We start from the raw sequence: 24,379 nt of genomic DNA, 5'->3' as shown, positions 1-24,379 counted from the left end.
AATAAATAAATAAATAAATAACAATGATATTCTCCTGAAAAAAAAAAAGTCTGTGATAGACCATAACAGAAAAGAATATGAAAAAGAATGTATATATATGTATAACTGAGTCACTTTGCTGTACAACAGTAATTAACACAACATTGTAAATAAACTATACTTCAATAAAAAACAAAAAACAAAACAAAAGAAAACAAAAACCACAGCAACTCAATATCAAGTGGAATCAGATGGCCCTTCCTCTGTTCTATAGCAACCTGTATAGAACTTCTTTAAACGAGAGTATTTCTTTAAAGCATTTGTCTTGCCCACGAGTCTAATAGTTATCTCAGCAGTATCTCCTTTACCCAGGCTCTCACTCCACCCCCCTGCCCAGACTCCATCTCTCACCTGGATTACTGTAATAGTCGCTTTGTGGGTTTCCCTGTCTCTGGCTTTACCCCAGTAATGTAATTGCCACATCATTGCCAGAAGGAATCTTCTAAACTATATATGATCATGTTATTTCCCTGATTAAAATCTTTGGTTGGATCCCTAATGCTTTCCAGGATAAAGTGCAATTTCCTTAGCATGTGCTGCCCAAAGGGGGGACCCCAAAGCACAAAGGTTGAAAGGTTTGGGGTGTGCCACTCTCACAAAGGAGGTTGAATTCTTGCAGCCTATGGGCTTTGCATCAGTGATCAGCTTCTGTGGTTACTTTTATCAGGAGTTGCTTGGGGGCCATTCATGCTTTCTGGTTCCAGGCCCCCAAGCTCACAGGAACAGTGACTGTGAGGCCCCTGTGGGCGGCACTGGGCCAGGCAGCAAGCTTTGCTCACCCTAACACAGGCCCTGGGGCTGTCCCATAGGCATGATCCTAGCCTGGATCCATCAGGGACCCAATATCACAGGGCCAAGGTCGGGGGTGGGCAGGAACCCAGTTCCTTACCAGAGGGGCCACAGCTACGGCTTGAATTCTGATTTGCAAGTTTTTTAAACTCCATGAGCTCTGCATGGTCCTTCTCATACGTCCTCTTCAGGTTCTCCACATACTGCATCATCACTTCTGTTGCTTTCGACATGCGCTTTTCCTGCAGGGAAGAAGAGTGTGAACACACAGGGCATTTGGATGAAAAGCTCATCAGCACTGTTTGCTCTGAGCCAAGCTCTGGGCTGGGGGACTCGAAAGGATACAAGGACCAATCAGACGTGACTCTGCCCTCTAAGAGTTTGCTGTCTGGGATGTGAGTTGAGACGGGGGCTCAGGCACCTGTGCTCAGGGATAACAAGGACGAGCCCAGCCACAAAGCCTCAGGAGATGAGAGGGGGCAGAGTCATCTCCGCTTGCAGAGAACGGGTCAGGGGAGGCTTCTTGAGATGGAGTGAAGTGCTGTAGGGTTTGGGCACGTAGCCATGGGCAGGAGAGACAAAGAGCATTAGCCAGGGAACTCCAAGAGCCAAGGTCCAGAGGCAGGACATCACAAGGCTTGTATCGAGGTGAGGATTTCCCCTCCAGACAGGATCCTTTGGAGAGTGAAAGGGGGTGCCATCAAGAATTATGCTGGGACAATAAGCGTATACCAGAATTGTCTGGAAAGCCAGGAAAGCACAGGTCATCCTACTCAGGTAGGAATCAGCAAATGGTTGGGTTTGTTCACAGGAAGAAAAGGTGAGTTAGGGCTGGGTTGTGAAGGACCTTGAATGCTAGACTAAGGAGTTTGGACTTATTCTGAAGGAAGAGGGGAGCCATCGAATGTCTTAAAGTAAGGGAGTGTCATAATCAGGTCGCCAGTGGAGACTGGACTGAAGGGTGTGAGACTGGTGGCAGCAAGAGCAACAAGAGAAGAGAGGATGAGTGCCTGAACCAGTCCAGTGGAACCAGAGAAGACGGTGAGGACAGAGACACGGAAGCCACTTGCAGAAGGGTGAAGGCTGGAGTGAGCCGCGCATGGGCTGAGAAACGCTTTCATGAGGGCTGTGCAAAATGAGGAGGAGTCTTCTCTACTGACACCCCGTGGATCCCTCAGAGATCCTTGCCCGCGGCCTGCCTGTCCCCAGAGGGACACGCTCAGTGACTGTCCCCTGGACAAAGTCCCCGCAGCCCTGAGCTGAGACCAGCCACTTCCCTAAAGCCCTCCCTTTGTTGCTGCTCCCAGCTGGAGTGGCTTCCTGGGTGCTGCTGCTGAGTTGGGTGCCCTTTCCCCGGAAGCACACGGGTGGGACAGCCCCGTGGCTTGTCCTTCCTTTATTCTATGAGAACTGCCCAGGGCTGGGCCCCAGGAACACCCCTGTCATGCAAACCATGCAGCAGGACACGGGTCCACAGTAACAGCAACAGTGATAACGACATCCAGGTGCTTTACAAGTGTCACAGTGCCCTGTATGGCAGATACTGTCAGCATCCGCATTTTATGGTTGGAGAAGCTGGAGCAGAGAGGCCCGAGGCCACACAGTGAATCCTTGTGGAGCCAGGATGAGAACTCAGGCAGTCTGACCCCACAACACCATGCTGGATCAGGTGGCACCCTGAGTGCCTCACGACTTCAAAGTGGCTGCGAGGGAGCCAGACTTGGGCCTGCACCCCAGCTTTGCCCCACGCTAGTGCTATTACCTTTCTGAGACTTCACGTCTTCATCAGGGGATAAGATTATTTACTTTACAGAGTTGCTGGGAGGATTAATGAAACAAAGCAGTTTTTCCTAAAGCACATTTTGCCAAATACTAGTTCCCTGGGAGTTGAATAGGTATTTTGTGGGAACAAGAAGTGGTGGGGTGGGTGATTCTTTACTCAAATACATTTGAGAAATACGTCAGTAATGTTAAACAGACTTTTTCATTACAGGACTTCTCAAAGCCTTGCTATGCCAACATGCCTCAGAAATCTCCAAGAAAGGAAGGTAGTATGCAGCAGTTCTCAAACGTAGGTATCCATAGAAAGCTTTTTCTGGGGAGTACCTCAAGAATTTAGTGGTCCATCAAAAATACACTGAGACGACCACAATTACGGACGTAGGATGTCTGGCAAAGAGGAAGCCATCAATAAGCAGTATCTGTAGTTGCCACTGCTTACATCGCTGCTCCAGTTACTGCGGACAGAGCAGAGCTCACCTGGCGGACGGCCCCCACCATCTCGGCTCGGCTGGAGAGGCGGGCAGCCAGGCGGTGCAGGACCGCGATGTCCTCCAGCAGCTTCTGGTAGGTCTCCCGGTGCTCACAGTGGTGCCAGAGTGAAGCTGAGGACTGAGGAGGGAGAAGGAACATCACGTGGGGTCCTCACAGACCAAGACTTGACCAGGGCTGTCACAAGACGAGCCCTGGCCCCATCCTGGCCGAGAGGAGGCGCCTCTGCAGGGCCCAGGCGACGGCTACTTCTGGGATTGGAGAAGTCCAATGTGGACACTCTATAGCTGGCTGGCCTAAAGGAAGGGAATCACAGCCTGGTCTCTGGTCCCCAGGGGGCTCCCTTTGCCATCCCAGGTCATCCAGCCCCCCTCCTGAGAAGCTGCCAAGGGCTCAGAGGCCTTAACTACAGCCCTAAGGTAACCAAGCCTTCCGGATCTCTGCCTCAGCTCCTCCCAGCTCTGAGGAAGGCTGCCTGGCTCAGGGCCTTGGCCCCATTTCTCACTTCAGGATACTCTGCTCGGTGACTGAGAAAAGCAGGAGACCCGGCACAGCCCTTGGGGACAGTGTCTCCTGCAAGGACTCCCCAATCAGGCTCCACAATTACCGTAATGGAAGCTTTGAAGTGTTCCAGTTCCTTCTCTGTGTTCTCCTCTGTCAGGTTGCGTTCCCTTTCCGCCTGGTTAATTCTAGATTCTAGGGTGTAGCTGTCATTTCTAAAGGCCAAGGACAGTTGTACAAACACGTTCTGTTGGGAACAAGAGTGTTGGAGAGGTGCTAGGAGGAGTTACTGCAGGGAGCAAGGCTGCCGGTGGAATTTTTTGCTCAAGGATTTTATATCAGCTCCTGGAACCAGCTCCCACAGCAGCCAAGAACAAGTGAAACTCTCCCTTAATGAAGTAAACTGCCCAAAAGATGGCCAAATAGTAACCTGAGATCCATGCTAGGTCCTTCCCAGGACCAGAAGACCAAACACATTTTACTGAAAAAGAATAAGAGAATAACACTTTGCTTTTTCCTGAATGTCAAGAAAATAACATCCTGTATTTGGGTTTAGATAAACTCAGGCCAACACAGCTGATTGTGTAAGCAGTTTGGATTCACGCTAGGATTTATGGCATGCGGGTTTTGGAGATTTTGCATGAAACTACTGTATTTAAAGAAACCCCACTTGAGATGTAAGCCTGTTGACTCAAAGCAAACTTCAACCAGCATCTTATCTGAATATTCCAAATCCTACGCTGAAAGCAGCTTTTACAAGCTGCCAGGAGATTAAATAAAGCCAGGTATGATTCTGTTAGGAGAAGCTTTCTGGAACAAATATTCCATGCCAAAAATGCAGCCTGCATGAATGAACTTTGAAAGGTGGTGTTGATCAGACATGGAATTCCTGGTCTAATAGGAAACTACTGGGGAGGAGAAATACACAGATGGACTCTACACAGGAAGGAGGCAATGGCCTTCATTTTTACAGCCTTCATTTGCCTTGCCTGTGTCAAGTGGTAGAAGATTTACACCCTTAGGGTGAGTTGATTCTGCCTGAGCATCTGAAGTTCATGTAACATGGCCCACGGTGGGCAGACATCTCCAGATGGAGAACTGAAGACCCTGAACTGCTCGATGATGATGATGATGAGGGCCACATTGAAAGCTACTCCCTATTGAGCATCTGCTATATGCCAGAACTGCCAGGAGTTTTACGCACCTTAGCTTGTTTAATCCCTCAACAATCCTCTGCCATAGGAACTGTTATGTCCACTTTATGGGTAAAGAGACCGAGAGCAGAGAGGTCATTAACTTGTTCAAGGTGTCACAAGGGAGTAGCAGAACCAGAATTCAGCCTCAGACTATCTGATTCCAAAGCCTGTGCTCCTCTCACCATGCTGAGCACAGATTGTGTCAGCACACACCTGAGGACAGGAGCACACCCTTAACCAAAGTGCCCACGGCCATCACCACCAGTGGCAGTGGGTGGGGATTCTCTGTCTTGCCCAAACCTCAGTCAAATTTATCAACAATGCTCAATATTTAGTTCTCTATAACTGGGTTATCCCCTTAATGGCAGTGTGATATAAAGAGCCCTGAATTCAGTCAGAACACTTGGCTCCAAATGCTGATTCTGCTAAGCACGGGGTCTGGGATCTCAGATAACTTATTTAATCCCTCAGTTTCCTCCTTTGTTCTGCTTCCTGCTCTACCTGTTTCTCAGAGCTGATGGGGGGGTCAGCTGAAAGGATGGATATGTGTGTGCCAGGTAACTGTTACTATCTGTGCCAGATATTTTACGCAGTCCATCTCCCTTTGCTTATGTGGTCCACTGGGTCTCAGTAAGTGTATGTTCGTTTTCTTGTTATCAAGCGTAAACCATGTTTTAAGACTGTAAAATCTTCCATCCTCCCAACCTGGAGTGAAGTATTCTGGAATCATCCATGTTCTTGCTCCTTTCCTTCTATCAATTCCAATGTAATCGTCATGGAAACAAACTACTGCTGGTGTCGGAGGTCCTCACTGTCTCACCTCCGATGCATTCTCTTTGTCCATCTACCCCTTCGCCAGAATGAAATGCAAATTCCTCTCAGCTCACTCACCAGCCCCATTGGGACAGCTTCTCTACAGAGACAAGGAGGCCCTGAGGAGAATCATGGGAGAATCAGGGAAGGTGGGAGACCTGACAGCATAGCCACCCGCCTTGGCTGAGCTGGCTTCCTTACGTCTGAAACCCTCAGAAAGAAAGCACCTTTTTCCTCCAGACCAAAGTTTGAAACGTGAAATCTGATCGTCTTTTAATAATTTTGAAATAAATTTGATTCAGTTCTGCAGCCTCCCAGCTGCTTTGTGTATCTAAGTCATACTTTTAAAGAAAACAAATAATCGTTGATGAAATGTGGAACTTCCAGCTACCTTCTCATCCCTGACGAAATTTGTCAAAATCTTCCATTAACTGGAGTGGTGGTCGGGGGCTTGGTGGCTCAATAGGGCTGATCACGATGCCCATATTCCCCCCATGGCCACTCATTCTCATGTTTGTGTAAAAATGTCAGGAGCAGAGGCTGGAGAAGGAAATGTTTTGAATGAACCCACTCAAGCTCAAGTACTCAATTTCATAGAACACTGGAGTTACTTACCTCAACTTCCTTTTCAGTGAGTGGAGGGGCACTGTGAAAAAGAAAAGACATGCAAATGAACTTTATCCAACCTTTGAAATAAACCAAAAGGTGCCTCTGAACAGCAGGCAGACCAGGTGTTTCCAGGAATTAGAGTAAGCAGGGCTGGCGAGATGGAAAAGATGCAGGGTACCCTTTGTGTGAGTTCTGTAACCCGTGACGTATTCGCCAAGATAGTGACTCCTGCAGAGGAAGTATGGTGGAAACTATTAGATCCTGGGGTCAGTGCTCCACCAGTGCCTCCACTAAGTGTGACTTTGGATGAGTTATTTAATCTAAGTTTGCTCATCTGTAAAATGGGAATAATATCTACCTTGCAGGAGTCTTATAAGGAATATATATATGTATGTATCAATGTGTATATATATGTGTCTATATTCACCTATATATGACATCCACACATGTATGTATGTGTATATATATGTATATACATGTATATGTACATATGTGTATATTCATATGACATCCACACTCAACGGGCACTCAGGAGATGTTTATTATTATGACTAACTCACAGGCATGCTGTGAGGACTTAACAAAAGACTATACAAGCTATACACTTTATAAGTTGTATACATCTGAACAGTCATTATAATTTTTCTGGGGCTGCCCAGGCCTGCAAAGCCTGACCCTCCTCCTGCCTCCAACGGGTGTGACAAGTGTGCACGTGAGCCAGAGAATAAATGGTAGGAAAGAGTGGCCAGAGCTCTTCTCCACAGCAAGAGCCTCTTCTGATGGCTGGAATCAGAGATTGGGCAAGAGAGCCCCAGCTGGTGCAGAGGGTGCGGTTCCCACAGCAAGCATCCTCCACTCTGCACCCTTGCTCGGCTGCTGCTCTGGCTGGTGACTAAAGCTAGCCCTGCTCTGAAACCCGGACGACGTAAATAATGCAAGGGCCCTTTCCTGTGCTGGGGTGGGAGAACGGGGAGGAGTCCTACTGGCGTCACAGGACTTGGCAACAGAGCATGCCATCGATAAGGTTCTCAGGAAACACAGCTTCCTCCCTTTGACGGGTGTGGAGGGACCCCCAGAGCAAAGGTAGGGGTCAGCAATCTCTGCAAGGGGCTGGTTCTCACCCCTGACGAGGGACTATGAGAACCTTCCTGTCAGGATGAGGCAACAAGACCCCACGGCCATCAAGTCAGCAGAGTACAGAGCACGAGATAAACAAGTGCAAAGCTGTTTGAGCCTTGCAGTTCTGGCCACAGGCCCACCCGTCAGGCCCTTTCCTCTGGGGGCCAGCCAACACAATCTCAGCTGTCATATAGGACATGCACATCTTGCTTAAATGGGTTATCAAACTCACTGAGCTTGCGTTTGATTCCTGGCTTTGTTTGGGTATTATGTGAAAATTACGTTTTCATCAATTATTTACCAAACTTACTTTACTACCTTGATGACTCACGTTCTGCTTTTTTGCTATAGAGCACATTTTTGAAAAATGTACAAGGCCCTGAGGACCCAGGGAGGTGTGGTTTACGTAAAGAAGCCACATGACAAGGTCAGCTCCTGAAGCAGAGAGCTGTGCCTCATGAACTGGCACAGGCAGGGAGGGGCAGAGCCATTACCCTCCAAAAAGGCGGAGGCCTAGCAGGTGACGTACAAGGAGACCACTCTGGATGTGCCTCAGAATTCAAATTGCCTTAATAGGCCTTAGAATGAAATCAAAGGCCTCTGTGAACTGGCCCCTACCGGACTCTTCCCACTCTTCAGCCACATTCGCCATTCTGCTCTTCAAACACACTTACGTCCTTGTGGCCCCAGGGCCTTTGCATTTACTGTTCTTTCCTTTTTTTTCATGCTCTTACATTTGCAATTCAGTAGTTTTTAGTATATTCATAGAATTGTACAACCATCATTAGAGTCAATCTTAGAACTTTTTAATCCTCCCAAAAAGGAACACTATACCAATTAGTGGTCACTCCCCCAATCCCCAGCCCTATACAACAACTAATCTACTTTGTCTCTGTGGATTTCCCTATTCTGGGTATTTCATATAAATGGACTCATACAACACATGACTGATTTCTTTCACTTAGCATAATGTTTTTGAGGTTCATCCATCTGGTAGCATATATAAGTATTTCATTTTTATGGCTGAATAGTATTCCATTCTATGGATATATCAGATTTTATTTATCTGTTTATTAGCTGATGGACATTTGGTTTGTCTCCATTTTTAGCTATCATGAAAAATGCTTGTTATTGAACATTCACGTACAAGTTTTTGTGTGGACATATATTTTCATTTCTCTTTGTTATATACCTAGGAGTGGAATTGCTGGGCCATACAATAACTGTATGTTTAACTTTTTGATGAACTGTTGTTCCAAAGTGGCTGCACCATTTTCCTGAGAATTTCATTTCCTCCACATCCTCACCAACATTTGTTATTGCCCATCTTTTTTATTAAAACCATTCTAGGGATATAAAATTACATCTCATTTTAATCATTTATGATAAATGATAAATCATTCATTTAATGAATTTATCATTTATTATTCATGATAAACCATTTGAATTTGGATTTCCCTAATTACTACTGATGCTGAGCATCCTTTCATGTGCTCATTGACCCCTCATATATATTCTTTGAAGAAATGTCTATTTAAATCTTTTGCCCACTTAAAAAAATTAGTTGTCAATACTACTCAGCCATAAAGAAGAATTGAAATTTTGCCATTTGCAGCATCATGGGTGGACGTGGAGGGTATTATGCTAAGTGAAATAAGTCAGACAGAGAAAGAAAAATACTGTATGATACCACTTATGTGGAATCTAAAAAAATACAACAAACTAGTAAATATAACAAAAGAAGAAGCAGACTCACAGATATGGAGAAGAAACTAGTGGTTACCAGTGGGGAGAGGGAAGGGGGGGAGGGGCAAGATAGGAGTAGGGGATTAAGAGGTACAAACTATTATGTATAAAATAATCTATAAGGATATATTGTACAACACAGGGAATATAGCCAATATTTTATGATAACTATAAATGGAGTATAATCTTTAAAAATTGTGAATCACTCTATTGTATACCTGTAACATATAATACTGTACATCAACTACACTTCAGTTAAAAAATTTAAAAATTAGTTATTTTTTTTATTGAGTTATAAGAGTTCTTCAAAGATATATTATAGAAACAAGTCCCTTATCATATACATGCTTTGCAAATATTTCCTCCCATTCTGTGGGTTGTCTTTTCACTTTCTTGGTGGTCTTGTTCACCTATGAGCCCCACCTGCTCCTCTTTGAGTTGGAACCACCTCACCTGGCCCTTTATTATTCTTTTTGTTTTGGGTACATTAGTCCTGTCTGAACTATTGGACTTTGACCCTTCTGGCGTCAAAAATCAAGTCTGGTGCTCCTGTGTCCTATCTACAATTGAATACAGGGGCCACCCAATGTGGGGTCTTGTGCAACCCATGCCCCAATTTTACCTTCCAGGGAGAGACTTGTGGACCCGCAGTTTGCGAAGCAGCACATCAGAAATATTGGGCATGACATCCAGGCCACTCTTTGACTCTTCTTCCTCAATAGCTGGGGAGAGTTCAGAAGGGGGCCCTGAAAAAAAAAGTGTTTAATTTATAAAATGTAATACTCTTGGCAATTTGCTTCAGGGGATAAGGAATAGCTTTAACATTTATTGGAACCTGGTTATATGCCAGGGGCTTTATAATTGTTATTTTATCCTCACAACGACCCAATGAGCTAGACCTTAATCATCCCATTTTTCAGGTGGGTAAACTAAGGCTCAGCAAGATTAATAACTTGCTTAAGGTCACAGAACTGGTAAATGGCATAGGCTTCAAATAATTCTATCTGCTCTAAGTTCTATGTTCTTCCCATTGCTCTCCATAGTACCAAGCAGGCTCTTGTGTCTGGGGTCCAGGTTGGTTTTTGTCAACTGGAAAATTGTTGGCTCTTTGGCTATAAAGTTTGGAAAAGTCCCCTCTCTTTGGCAGGCTTCTCAAGAGGCCTGCTGCCCAACTATTCTTCCTCAGATGAATTCAGCAGTTCTATCATCTGTGTCCTAATTAGAAATCAGCATCTGGTTCCATATCCCCATAGATAGGAGTAGAAACAGGGTTTTTCCAGAGTAAAGCTAAGGTCATTAGATCTTTTACAGATCTCAGAAATAGATGTCTCCTCGTCAACAGAACCAATAAATAGTCTTTTTTTTTAATCTCCTAAACCTGTCCTGGGTTTGTGCTCTGAAGGCAGAAAGAACAAACCAAGTATTCTCTTTCCCACAAATTTTTCTCCTGCTTGAAGACAGCTCTTGTACCTCTCCAAAGCTTCCCTTCTCCAGGTTGTAGCCCGATTTTCCCAGCTGTTCACTGTGGCCTCTAGATACCATCCCCTGACTGCACACATTCTGGTTGTTGCTGTCCCAGAAGCCCAGATGTGCTCTAACAAGCTCTTAGCTCAGGAGCACAGTGGCAAATGGCCTTGGCATTGACATGAGTTATTCATTTAGCACAGACTTGCTGTGCCCTACACTATGGGCTCACAGCACATTTAGGATTAAAAGCCTTGAATCTCTTTTACTTGAACCAAATCAGGTATCTTTGTCCCATACATTGGTTATTTTCCATTTGCACGCAGGACTTTTAGTTATCCACGTTTTGCCGTCTTTCATGGGTTTGACCCAACAGATTTCCAGAACTGTAGTCTAGGCCAGAGATCAGGACTACGTAACCATCTAAATGGAGCTAAGATTGGGAGTCATGTGAATTAGAAGCCTCACCAAGGGAGACCATGCAGAGAAAAGAGGAGGTATAGTTTGGCCCCAGGTAAACAATGTTTAAATACTTTGAGCTTCCCGATAACTGAACAGTGTTCACGAGTTTCCTGGTACTCAAGGAATCCAGCAAAGTCCAGAGGACCATCTGTCAGAGTCAGGGCAGTCAGTGATCCTTCTTTGGATATGAGATTCGACTCATATCAGGTAGCTAGTTCTCTTAGTTACCTGTCACCTGTCACCTCTTGGGTTCTGTCTTGGCACTTACTGCTGTCTGACATTTCCATGTGACAGATGGTGCCTCTGGTGCCTTGTGGTGCCTCTGGTCACACTCTACCTTTATGTATTCCCTGCTGCACCCAGCAGAGAGATAATGAAGCAGTGGGCTCCTGAGAAGTCTGTATGATTGACAGAACTGTATGAGGTCTAATAATCACAGGGAAGTCATATGAGGAGCTTTTGCCTAGAAAAGTCCCCTAGGTAGAACCCCACTCCCCAAAAAGGGATGGGTTTCTAGCCCTGCTAAAATGGCTGTCTTAAGCGTGATCCCAGGATTTCCGTGGTGGCACAGTGGTTAAGAGTCCACCTGCCAATGCAGGGGACATTGGTTCGATCCCTGGTCCGGGAAGATCCCACATGTCGCAGAGCAACTAACCCCATGTGCCACAACTACTGAGCCTGCGCTCTACAGCCTGCAAGCCACAACTACTGAGCCCTCATGCCACAACTACTGAAGCCCACACGCCTACAGCCCATGCTCTGCAACAAGAGAAGCCACTGCAATGAGAAGCCCACACACCGCAACCAAGAGGAGCCCCTGCTCGCCGCAACCAGAGAGAGCCCGCGCACAGCAACAAAGACCCAACGCAGCCAAAAATAAATAAGTAAATAAAAATTATAAATAAATAAATAAATAAATAAATAGAGTCATCCCAGAACCTGCCACCCTCCTGATCTCAACCAAATTAACAACAACAAAAAATTTATAGTCAACTAAAAATAGATCAGCAACTCTCAAGTACAGGAAAAGGCAATAATCTTTAAAAATAATGGCCAGAGAAAAACAGAACTTACTAGAAATAAATGTAGAACTCCCACCCTTGATAACCCTTTCTTCCTCCCTCAAAGAATCAGTACTGAGAGGAAGATGTGAGAGGAAAAGTTGTGACAAACTTTTGTAGTCACTTTTGTGACTACAGAGCCGGAAGAGAAGTGGACCAAGGGGTGGGCAGGCAGCTGCAGAGGCGGTTCAGAAAGTTTCTCTAGAGTAGAAGGATATCCATCCCACCATAAGAACACTCCAACAAGACAAAAAACTGCCTGTGCTGCTATTTGCTTTTCGTACTGAGGAGGAGGGGAGAGGAAAAGCAGAATGACAGCATAGTATTCTACCAGAGCTGATGATCTCAAACAACATAGAGGGACTTACCAGAAAGGAAAGTAAGAGAAAATAAATAAAACAATCCCTTCTGATAGAGTTAGTGGCAGGAGACACATAGAAAGCCCCAACTGAAGCTGTCACAACCCCTACCCCCATCCTGCACTTCTGAGAAATAGCAGAGTGGCCAAACTCTTTGGATTTTGTCTATCTTTTCCTTCCTTTATCTGGCAGGGGAGTGAGAGTGCTTGTTGGGAATAGTTGGGTTAAGTGTGGAAAATAAACAGCTGGGCAGATTGTCCCTATAATTCTACCCTGAACTGGTGAAATAATCCATGCCCCACTACTGCCCACACAAGGGAATAAGATATGCCCCCACTTCAGTGGAATAAATTCAAGTGTTAGACTATTAACAAAGTTATAGAAAAAGAGCAGAAACCAGCCCACAACCACCACTACCCACAGCTCCAGCTGAACTTCCTCTTTTCCCCACCATCCAAGCAGTGACAAAGCAGACACAAAATACCCAGTCCTCAACTAAGCGCTGCCAGGAGGACAGAGATCTCAGAAAAGGTAGGAAAAAGTCAGTGAAAATTGACTTACACAATATAGCTAGGTCAAGAGAAAATCCAGGTAGAAATGTCCATATCAAAAAAAAAATTAAATGAAAACAAATGGCATGGCAACTACACAAAAATAGTATAGTCAAAAGAGGAAGGAAAGAGGACAGGAAGGTATAAAGGAAAGAAGAAAAGAAACATGCTGGAGACAGATGTCAGAATAGAAACATAGATGCAAGAAACACATAAAATGCATTTTTGTGCAAAATGTATACCACAAATGTTTTGACTCAAGGAGAAATTAGAACCTGAAAAAATGAAAATAGGAATCAGAGGTGAGATGAGAGGATCGCACAAAATGGAAGAAGATTACAATTTAAGGAAATAAACTGAAGACCAAAATGACAAAATGAAGCAAAAAATTCTAAAAATATAGAACTAACCAATATGTTGGAAATATGAAGGAATAAAACAGGTAGAGCCTCAAGCTGAATTAGTGGGGGAGATTGAGATGAGCACAAGGAAGTAAAGAAGGAAAGAAAGATTAAAGTATTGAGAGGTAGAGTAATGGACCTACAGTGGAGACACTGATGAGAAATTTACAGATTATGGTGGCTCTGAAGTAGTGAAAAAATAAAAGGAACAAAGAACACATTCAAAGACATAAGAGAAGAAAAAATTTCCTCCACTGAGAGAAAAGCTGAACTCACAGACTGAAAAAGCACACCAAGAAAAAAAAATATATATATATAACCTTACTCTTTTCTATGTATGTATATATATCTTATATAGATCCATAGCTATATATGAACATAAAAATGCTTCTCCAACTACTCTCATAGAAAGAGTAAGTAACCTACAGGGAAAGGTGAGGGTTGAGAGGTGCTGGAAGTAAGCTGGTCTCAGACTTCTCTACAACACTGAATACAGTGTAGCATCTACAAAGCTCTGGGGAAAAGAGTGATCCAGAATTTATAACCATCTAAGCTGTCCTTCAAGAAGAAGAACAACATTTTCAAACATGCTAGAACTCAAGGAACATACACCTCTAAGCCCTTCTAGAAAAACTATTGGATGATGAAATCCAGCTAAACAAGACATAAATCAAAATCATAAGCTTGGGAATTGTGAGCCACAGTAAAGGGACTGGTGGTGAACATTAAATTCGTTTACATATAAGTTTAAAGCTAAACAACTATGGAAATTATGGTTACAGAATGGAATGCAAATGTTACAACCTTGAGAGTATAAAAAGAATAACTTATCATTTGTATAGGTGGAGATGGAAAGGTTAGGAAGAAATATGAAAAAGGGAAGAAATACTGCCCTTCTCATCTTTCCCTGCAATAATCCAAACTTCAAATATGTAATATAAAAACGAACTTCAATGACTCCAAACCCTTAATGCATTTCATAATATATATTTTAAAACTTTTAAAAACTAACCTCTTTTTTTTTTTTTTTTTTGGAGGAAGCAATTACCAAAATTCAGCAAGCCCTACAGTTTCACTTCACTTTAATTCAAGTTCAATTAAATTTTCATACTTTTTATTAAAAAAAAGTATATGAAGCAATCTATAATCTCCCTCACTCCATCTGTATTTGTGGGAAAGGGGATGTTTGATGTAAGCGATTTTTACTTTCTTCTTTGTATTTTTCACTGTTAGTTGAATTTTTTGATAATCAATGAGTTATTTTTAATAAAAACAGTAAAATTATTTTAAAAATATCTGCCTATACCACCTCATTCCAATGAAAGCTTTTGTTTCTGGCAATCTCCAGGACTTGGAAAAGTAACTTTGGGGGCTTCTGGTTAAAGATGTGCTGAGGCCCAGGATGATCCCCCAAAAGGTCAAAGATATTTGACCTGGGGATCAACTTTCTTCTGATCTATTTTCTCAGGGAGGCCTTCTCCTTGCCTGAGACCTGAGGGCCCTGAGCCCAGACTGGGGTGTCTGGAAGGACTGCCTCAGCCCACACCTCTCCCAGCGTCCAGGTCCAGATATCCAACCACCTCCTAGACATTACCCCCTGGATCAGGCTAATAAAAACCACTTCAACAGCCACCATTTATCAAACATAAGCTTGCATTAGATGCACTTTCTCATTTACTCCTTAGAATAGCCTTGCAGAGCAAATATTGCTAAGCTCATTTTCTGGGGAACGCTGCAAACTAGGAAACTGAAGCTCAGCAAAGTTAAGTAGATTCCCCAGGATCCCAGCTAGATACTGGTAGTGCCAGGATGCAAAGCCAGTTCTGTCAGACTGCGACATCCAGGCTTCTTCCCACAGGCATTCAGATGTCCAAACCCAAACTCGTTGTCTTTCTCCTTAAGGGAGCTCCTTCTCCTGTGCTCCCAACCCTGATTAATAGCACCATCACCCCCTTGGCCGTGCAGACGCACGCCTGTTGGTCTTTCTGGTCTCCCCCTCCACCCCATCCCCTCATCAAGTCCTGCCAAGCTGACCTCCAAATGGCTCTCAAACCTATCCTCCCCACGTTCCCTCCTATCCATCTCAGTCTACAGTCCCATCGCCTCTCACCAGGCTGCTTCCATACCCTCTTACCTAGTCTCCCCACCTCTAGCCTCAGCTTTCATAAACTGTCCAGAAGAATTATTCTCAAACTCAGCTTTGATCCTCATGCTTCCTTACCTACAGGCTTCTCTGGCTTTGCAAGGGGTTCAAACCCCTAAAGGAAGTTCAAACTCATTAATTAGAGTTCGAAGACTTTAGCTTCTCTGATTCCCACCTCCACTCCACCCTTGCTGCCCATCTCTTTGGGACACATGGCTCACACTTGGTTCACATGGGATTCCTTATGTTCCTGGAACACGCCAAGTGCTAGAAGATGCCTGAGTGCCTTTGCTCCTGCTATTCCCTCTGCCTGGGATGCCCTTCTCTTCCTCAGCTCAAAGCTGCTCCTCCAAGGATCCTGCCCTGACTCATTCACCCCTACTGAGTTGGCTGCTTCTTCCTCTGTGTTCCTAGGTACTTTATGGTCTCAAAGTCTTAACACAATGTATTGTAATGACATTGTCTACCCTTGTATTTCCTCTCCTACAAGGTGAGGGTGAGCTCATTAATTTATTCAATATTTATTTAGTGCTTAACTATGCTCCAGGCAATGAGCATGGAGCTAGGCATATAATGCTGAGCAAAACAGATGTGTCACCGTCCTCTGGGAGCTTGTTACCTGGCAGGACAGATTAATTAGAGAAATACCCAAATGTTACTTTTCATGCTGTGATAGATTTTATAAGGGAGAAGCATCTGGAGCGTGCTGGAAAAGTCTTCCCTAGGAAGGTGACATTTGAGCAGATATCTAGAGACTGAATGGGAGTTCATTAGGCAAAGAGGAAGAGAGGAGGAACATTGCAGGTAGAGGGAACAGTATGTGCCAAGCCTAAGAAGGAGGAGGAATGAGTTGCTGAAGGAAGGCCAAGATGTTGAGAGGGAGGAGGAGAGTGGTCCTAGAAGATGCTGGGGGGGTGAGCAGGGTTAATCGCACAGGGCCTCTTAAGCTCTACTAAGGATTCTAGTGCTCATTTTGAGAGCAGAATGAAGCCTCTGAAGAGGCTGAACCAGATTTGCATTTCAGAGATTCCTCTCGCTGCCTGTGGACGGTGGATTGAACTGGGTGAGGAGGTCAGGAGTGCAAGCAGAGGGATGGGATAGGAGGTTGCTGAGGGAGCCAAGGGACTGGTAATGACGGCAGGGCCTGAGCCTCCTTCACCTCTGCACCCCCAACATGCAGCCCAGGAATGGGTCCACAGTCAGCCTCATGTCTTTGGCTTGAAATGACCTGCAAATGATCAAGACCCAAACATCCTTCAAATGGTCCCTGTGAAGAGAACTGGTTGGCTTGTTGGAAAGACCAGATGCAACAGGGAAGAGAGTCTCTAAGTCCTCAGAAACCGAAGGAGAGCCAAAGTTCTTAAGACTCCAAAATGTTCTAGATTTTCCCCATCTCCCAAAGGAACAGCCAACAATCATCAGGAGATTTGAGTTTTTCCCAATGAGCTCATATGCACTGTTGTATTTAGAACCTGTTAAGGGGGCCAGACTCTCCAGCTCCCGGGGGGAGTTTACAATACCTTTGGTCCCAGGTACGGGCGGGGATGAGGCTCTTTGACGGAGCTTTCAGAATGTAGGAAAAGGAAGTCACAACTCTGCTGATCAAGTACATGTGGTTGCCCGCCACATCTCCAGACTGCCCTATATACTGTGGAGCACAGAGTACAATGTCCCACTTAGCTGGCAAGAAAGAATTCTACAACCTTGATGACAGGAATTAAAATGTATGACAGGTTCCTGCTGGAATAAAGACCAGTATCACATAAAAACATTACATCAGCTCAGTGAAGTAGGTACTATTCTTACCCCCATTTTATAGATGAGCAAACAAGGCATCTAGAGCATAAGAAACTTGCCTGAGGCTATGCAGCTGGTAAGTGGGGAAGCTTGAGCTTTTAACCACTCTGATTCTAGAAATGAGAGAAAAGTGGGAGGGAGGGTACCTTTACTGAACACCTTCCATTGTTAATTTTTTAAAATTTAGTGTTTTTAGGAATCCAACTCATTTACCTGGTAATTTAATTTCTAAGATCCATCTTGTTCCCTGTTGGTATTAGATAGTGAGGTGTTGCTGTAGTAGTGGATGTCTACATTGTTATAATTTTTTGTAAGTTAACTTGGCAGTATGCATATATATTTAAATATAAATACCTTTTGATCAAGCAATTCTACTTCTAAGGTACTATCCCATGGAAAAACTCATGCATTTCTATAAAGATACATCATGGAGAATGTTCATTATAACATCGTTTATAGTAGAGAAAGAATACAAACAACCTAAATAGTAATCAATAAGAAAAAGGTCAAACAATTTATATAGTTCCTCATACCACAGGATGCTACAAAGCAGTATTAAAAAACTAAAAGCTCCATATGCACTAAATGAGAAACTTTCTAATATTGTTATGTAAAAAAGACAATGTGACAGAGACAACTGGTCATCCACCAAAATCTGCCCTCCTCTGCTTCCATGTGAAAGGAGTTTAATATGGGCACATGGCCAGCAGCCCAGCTAGTGACAGCATCCCCCAGTATCCCTCGCTAGGTATCGCCATGCCACATCATCACCAATGAACTGGGAGCTACAAAGAGACATGCAACTCCCAGTTTACTTAAAAAAAAAAAAGCCTGCTCTGAACTTCCATTCTTTCCCCTTCCTACAAACTGGAACACAGATTTACCCATGATCCTGCTTCAACCATGTAGACAAGTGTAATACCTCAGGGGATGATGGCAAAATGCCAACAGAGAAGAAACCAGGGTCTCCGAATGATCACATGGAGCAGAGCCACCTGTAACCCGACAGCTCACCTTAGAATTGTTACTTGAGTATGAAACAATCTTCTCTCTCCTGTAGGTTAGCATACTTTGGGGCCTCATGTCAAAGCAACTTAGATTTTATCTTAATTAAAGCAGGAAGGTTGCAGAATACCTTAAAAGAGTTACGTACATAGAAAATTTGGTAGTAAATATTAAAGAAAGTACACCATGACCACATGCATTTTATTGCAGGACCATAAGGGTTTATTTCTATATATGGAAAATTATTAATTAATATATTAAATGATATAATTTATATGATTCTTTCAATAGATATGCAAAACAAATTGACAAAATTCAACATGAATCTTAAAACTCAGAAGAGAAGAATATATTTCCTTAAAATAATGAAAAATAAAAATATAAAGTAATACATGAAATAATATATTTTTATATTTTATATATTTTATCTTTCTACATATTATATTTTTCTATTTAGTGATAATATAAATATGAAATAATAATAAAAAGTTTAAATAGTGCATCTATTTAATAATTAGGTACAACATGGTCCTTGAAAGAAAAATACACAAAAAATTCAATTAAAAACAGAAAGAAGGCAAGAGTTCTCCTTATCACCATTGTCATATTAGAGAATATTGCCAAAATAATAAAACATATACAGATATACAAGAGAAAGACACACACACATGCACAAGCACACAACTAAGACAAACAGTGAACTTGATAAAACAAAATAACAGATTGTGAATGTGAAAAAATGAGGTATTTTGCAAGAGCCTTTGGATTTAGACACATCTGGGTTCCAATACTGGCTTTAGCAATTAATTACCATGTGAACTTAATCTCCCTGAATCAATTTCCTCATCTGCAAAATGGGTATAATGAGACCCACCCCTCAGCGCTGTTGTAAGCATTAAGCAAAATACTGTCAAATGCTTAGCATGGGTCCTGGTACATAGTAATTACCATAGTTATAATGATCATGCTAGTTAACCACTATTGTAATCACTCTACCATTTGTTAACAGTAATATTTATTATACAAGAAACATGTATAATACCAAGCAGCATTCATCTATGACACTAATTATCAGTTAGGAATATCTAATGAAAAAAGTCTTCTTCATAAATAAGCAAGAATATAAATCACGTAGAATTTGTCTCAATAAGAGATATGGAAGACCTGTATAAAGATCCTTAAATCTAATAGAGGAAAAAGAAAGGAATACTTAAATTAATAGAGGGACAAACCAAGTGCCTGAATGAGAACTAAATGTTTGCAAACTAAATAACTGAAAAATCTATGAACTGCAAAACAAACAAAACTAGTACAGTTCTGAATCCAGTGTGTAGCCTTAAAGCAATCACACCTAAAATGTTGTATAAGATGACATAAATTTCACTTAGAGAATAGGTAGGTGAGAGGCAAAACTGGAAAAGACCCGGAATCCATAAATCTTAGGTTAGAGTTAAGAGCTTTCTGAAGTGTCCTAGTCCAATAGGGAACAGAGGCCCACAGAGGCTGAGGAACATATTTAAAGATACCAGACACCGTTAAGTGGTGTCTGGCCATGAGCTCCAATCTCCTGAATTCTTGTCCATTTGCTCTATTAATTTGCACTGAATCTTTGTATCTAGAATATAATGAATACTCTGAAAAAGAAGAGCAATGGGGGAGAAGTAACCCACTGTACACTAGAACATATTATAAGGCAGCAGTAATTAAAATGGTACAGTACTGATCAGAATAAAACAGAATCAAGGGCCCAGAACCAGTCTTTGCTATACATTAAAAAAGATGCAGTGTATGATTATCTAAGCCACAATGTAATAAGAAATATAAACACTATTAAAATATTATTGAGGTAACAGAATCTTAAGTCTTCAAATACCTATATCTTAAGACAAATTTCAGAGGTATTAGCAAAATAAATATAAATAAATCAAACTGTAGATAAACTACCAGAAAATAGATTTGCTATCCCAATTAAAGAGAAGTAATATTTTTATAATGATTTAAATAATAGAAGACTTTCAAAGGAAAAGATAGGCTAAAATTACTGTATAAAAACTTTATGATCTCTCTAAAATAATACAAAATTTGTTCAAAGGCAAAAAAAAAAGAAAAATGAAAAAGTATTGACAAAAAATACAGCCAAAGAACGGTTACTATCTATAACATCTACATGTATGACCAACAAAAAACCCAAGACCCAAATGAACACATGAGTGAAGAAATGAATAGTTAATTCACCCATTAAGAAAAAAATATTTTAAAATTTTAAGTTTGGGAAAATTAATTGAAGTAATAATGGAATGGTATTTCGCACTACTACTACTAATAGTAGTAATTGTTGTTAATTTGGATCATCTTGTTCTCATTACATTCTGGCCAATAAGGAGCAAAAGCAAAGCAAAGCAAAGTCTAGTGCAGGTAGTGTTTAGTGAGAAGACCCTTCACTCAGTCTACAGGGAGCATCACCCATTGGAGGCAATTTGGTAAATGCAAATATTCCTACAAATATTCCTACACTTTGACCCCGTGACTCTCAAGCCTGAGAATTTATCCCAAGGGAGTAACTTAAAGGAAGAAAGAAAAAAAACCTACAAGTACAAAGTTGTTTATAGTAGTGTTGTTAATCATAGTTAAAAGAACTGTAAACATCTGAAATACCCAACAATAGATACATCAATACAAAAGGAAACTATGAACCCATTAAATGATAAATATGAGGACAAGTCAGACTATAATGGAATTAGTCGTGAAATAAGTATTTTAAAAGTAGAAACAGGGGACTTCCCTGGTGGCACAGTGGATAAGAATCCGCCTGCCAATGCAAGGGACACGGGTTCGATTCTTGGACTGGGAAGACCCCACACGTCACAGAGCAACTAAGCCTGTGCGCCACAACTACCGAGCCTGTGAGCCACAACTACTGAAGCCCGCGCGCCCAGAGCCTGTGCTCCGCAGCCACCGCAGTGAGAAGCCCGCGCACCGCAACAAACAGTAGCCCCCGCTCGCCACAACTAGAAAGAGCCCACGCGCAGCAAACGAAAACCCAACGTAGCCAAAAATAAATAAAATTAAATCTTAAAAAAAAAAAAAAAGGTAGAAACAGGAAGTTACATCTACACCACCAAATCAATTGTGAAAAAATTATAAATAAAGGTAAATACTGGAAAGAATAAAAACTGTTGCTTTTTCAGAATTTATGGGGTTGCGGGTGAAATTTTAAGATAAATCTTTTCCTATGGTTTTAAATCTGCTTTAATAAACAAGTTCGAAATTAAAAGTAGAGAAGTATATCATATTTTTCCAAAGATTTCATCTAAAGATGATTAATTTTTTTTAATTAGTACTTTAAAAAATTGTTTGAGAGTCAGGCATGTAAGCCAGCCGGAGTGGCGGCGCCGGTAGCAGCGACCCGGAGGGAGCGCGAGGCGACGCTGGCTGCGGGGACCCGGTGACAGCGCGAGAAGTACTAGATTTTACAAGTTTGCACCATGCGTGAGTATAAGCTAGTTGTTCTTGGCTCAGGAGGAGCTGGAAAATCTGCTCTGACTGTACAATTTGTTCAAGGAATTTTTGTTGAAAAATATGATCCTACGATAGAAGATTCTTATAGAAAGCAAGCTGAAGTAGATGCACAACAGTGTATGCTTGACATCTTGGATACTGCAGGAACGGAACAATTTACAGCAATGAGGGATTTGTACATGAAAAACGGACAAGGCTTTGCATTAGTTTATCCCATCACAGCGCAGTCCACACTTAATGATTTACAAGATCTGAGAGAACAGATTCTTCGAGTTAAAGACACTGATGATGCTCCAATGATTCCGGTTGGTAATAAGTGTGACTTGGAAGATGAAAGAGTTGTAGGAAAGGAACAAGGTCAAAATTTAGCAAGACAATGGAACAACTGTGCATTCTTAGAATCCTCTGTAAAATCAAAAATAAATGTGAATGAGATCTTTTATGACCTAGTGTGGCAAATTAACAGAAAAACTCCAGTGCCTGGGAAGGCTTGCAAAAAGTCGTCATGTCAGCTGCTTTAATATACTAAATGCATTGTAGCTCTGAGCCAGGTCTGAAGAACTGTTGCCCAATTCAACAGTGCCAGCATTCCAACTTTGTTAAACCTACCAACATCTTAAATGGACTTTCTGTGGTGGTACCCTTTAAAAGGCGGATGAAAGCTACTACATCAGTTTGCACATTCTAATCACTTTCCAGTGTCACAAGAGAGATTTTTACTTATGTAATAGTCCTAGAGTATGCTGCTGGTAAAACCAGAGGCTACAATCCAGTATTACTGCTAAGAGACATTTTTCATCCACCAATGTTGTACATGTATGAAAATGGTGTACTGTATACTTTAACACGCCCCATACTTTGTATTGGAGAGTACAATAATGTAAATCCTAAAAGCACCACTATTTTAGCATAATAGAAGAAAGTCCAAAGAGCTCCTATATAGACTACTCCAGATAACTTCACTTCTTTGATACTTGTAGCTTATTGTAATTTTTTAAAAATAAATTCAAGGTCATTATCATTGTATTGTACAAATAAGCGCTTTAACACAGCTATATAGTTTTTTAATTTTTAAAAACCTGTGGAGACAGTGATCTTGTCTTTAAAATATGATAGTCCTTTCAGTATAATGTCTTAAAGACGTTGCCTTTAATATCTGTTGGGAAGGAAATATCCAGACTTTTCAAATCTTGTATTATATGTTTCCTTTTTTGTTTACATAGGGAACAATGTTTATAGTTGTGTGTACAGTGGGGGTCTACAACAAGAAGTGTATATTTTCAAACAATCTTTTAATGATTTAACAATTTTTGTAAATCATTTTCAGGCTTCTGCAGCTGTAGATTCTCACTGTGAATCCCCTGCTTGCTCATGCATAAGTGTATTTGCAATACCAAATATACAGGTTTAGAATTTTTACCTGTTAGTGATTGTTTCACACGTGTAACGTTTTGGTTGAGATGTTAAATAGTGGACGAGTACTGTGGATGTGAATGTGGGAAGTAATTTTAATCATGCGTAATTGGTCACAAGGCCTAAGTTGCAGTAAAACAGTATTGCTGTTTTATTTAACAATGCCTTGTTGCTTTGTATGCATTAACGTTTAGGTGTAAACATTGTGTGTCTATCCAACAGGGAGCCACAGTATTTAAATTGACCAACCTAATGTTACAACTCCTTTTGAGGTGGCCAAACGTAAACTAAAAGCCTTAATTAAAGTAGTGCAATTTTGCATAACTTAGCATCAGTAGTTCAATAAAATAGGATTGCCAAAAAAAAAAAAATTGTTGGATGTTTTACTTCTGGGAATCTTCTTGTCAATGTTGAATAGGTAGGTGTTAGTTAATGTATTTCAGACTAGGGGCTTCCAACATGGTTGGTGGCACCCTGGACACAGCCACAGAACAATCCTTAAGCAGAAGGTTTCTATGCTGAGAACGACCAGGAGTAGCATGAGCCATCAGGAGAAGTGAGTCAGGAGATGGGAGTTGGGGTGGAGGTGAGGCAAGAGACCCCAAATCTTACTTTCTGAAGGCGAGTCTGGCAAGTGGGTGGGTGGGGCCTTGCAGCCACCAGGAGGGAAGGGCTGGGGTCTGGACTTTGTAGTGACAGCAGATTAGAAAGCAAGAGATGACTCTGATGTCTCAAAAAGAGGAACTGTTCTATCTGGGTGGCTTCCTGGGTGTGAGAGGAAAAGGAAAAGGAAAAGGAAGCAACAGAAGTTCAGGCCTGGGTCACCCTTCCAGACCCACTAGGTGCTAACAAGGCTCAGGGAGGGCTGGAGGGGTCCAGAAGGGGGGCTGGTTGGAAGAAGACAAGTTTAGAGGTTTTCTGAGTGGGCAGGAAATGCCATCTGATTCACTTATTCATCCATCTGCAAATATTTACTGAGGGCTTGCTCTGCGTCCGGCCCACACTCGCCACTGGGATGGACAAAGGCCCTGACAGGATGTGCAGTGTTTACACGTTCACCTTTGACCTGGAGAAAATGAATCTAGCCCCAGCCTGAGGAGATCATCTCCCCGATCCCACCT

At 42.3% G+C, this 24,379-nt stretch overlaps 1 protein-coding gene and 2 pseudogenes across 6 annotated transcripts in view; 2 read left to right on the top strand and 1 right to left on the bottom strand.

Annotated features, from left to right (window-relative positions):
* LOC309605602 (large ribosomal subunit protein eL42 pseudogene) overlaps positions 1-24,379 on the top strand; it is a 621,562-nt pseudogene that overhangs the window by 468,514 nt on the left and 128,669 nt on the right. The window lies entirely within an intron of this gene.
* The window catches only part of IRAG1 (inositol 1,4,5-triphosphate receptor associated 1), a 149,301-nt gene that overhangs the window by 28,736 nt on the left and 96,186 nt on the right, over positions 1-24,379 (bottom strand). For all 4 annotated transcript variants that reach the window (XM_082341467.1, XM_082341469.1, XM_082341466.1 and 1 more), the window contains 5 exons: positions 9,706-9,829; positions 6,225-6,255; positions 3,707-3,847; positions 3,088-3,219; positions 929-1,070 (listed from right to left, as the gene is read on the bottom strand). In XM_082341467.1, the coding sequence (XP_082197593.1) occupies positions 929-1,070; positions 3,088-3,219; positions 3,707-3,847; positions 6,225-6,255; positions 9,706-9,829 (570 nt within the window). The remainder of the gene's footprint in view (positions 1-928; positions 1,071-3,087; positions 3,220-3,706; positions 3,848-6,224; positions 6,256-9,705; positions 9,830-24,379) is intronic.
* Positions 9,836-24,366, top strand: LOC309605586 (ras-related protein Rap-1b pseudogene; annotated as a pseudogene). The gene has a single exon. The product of its transcript is annotated as a ras-related protein Rap-1b pseudogene (transcript).

This window comes from Balaenoptera borealis (genome assembly GCF_965194805.1).
Source record: "Balaenoptera borealis genome assembly, chromosome: 11".
Classification (NCBI taxonomy): Eukaryota; Metazoa; Chordata; class Mammalia; order Artiodactyla; family Balaenopteridae; genus Balaenoptera; species Balaenoptera borealis.
Note: the sequence above shows the minus strand (reverse complement) of the source record. Positions and strands in the feature narration are given on the sequence as shown.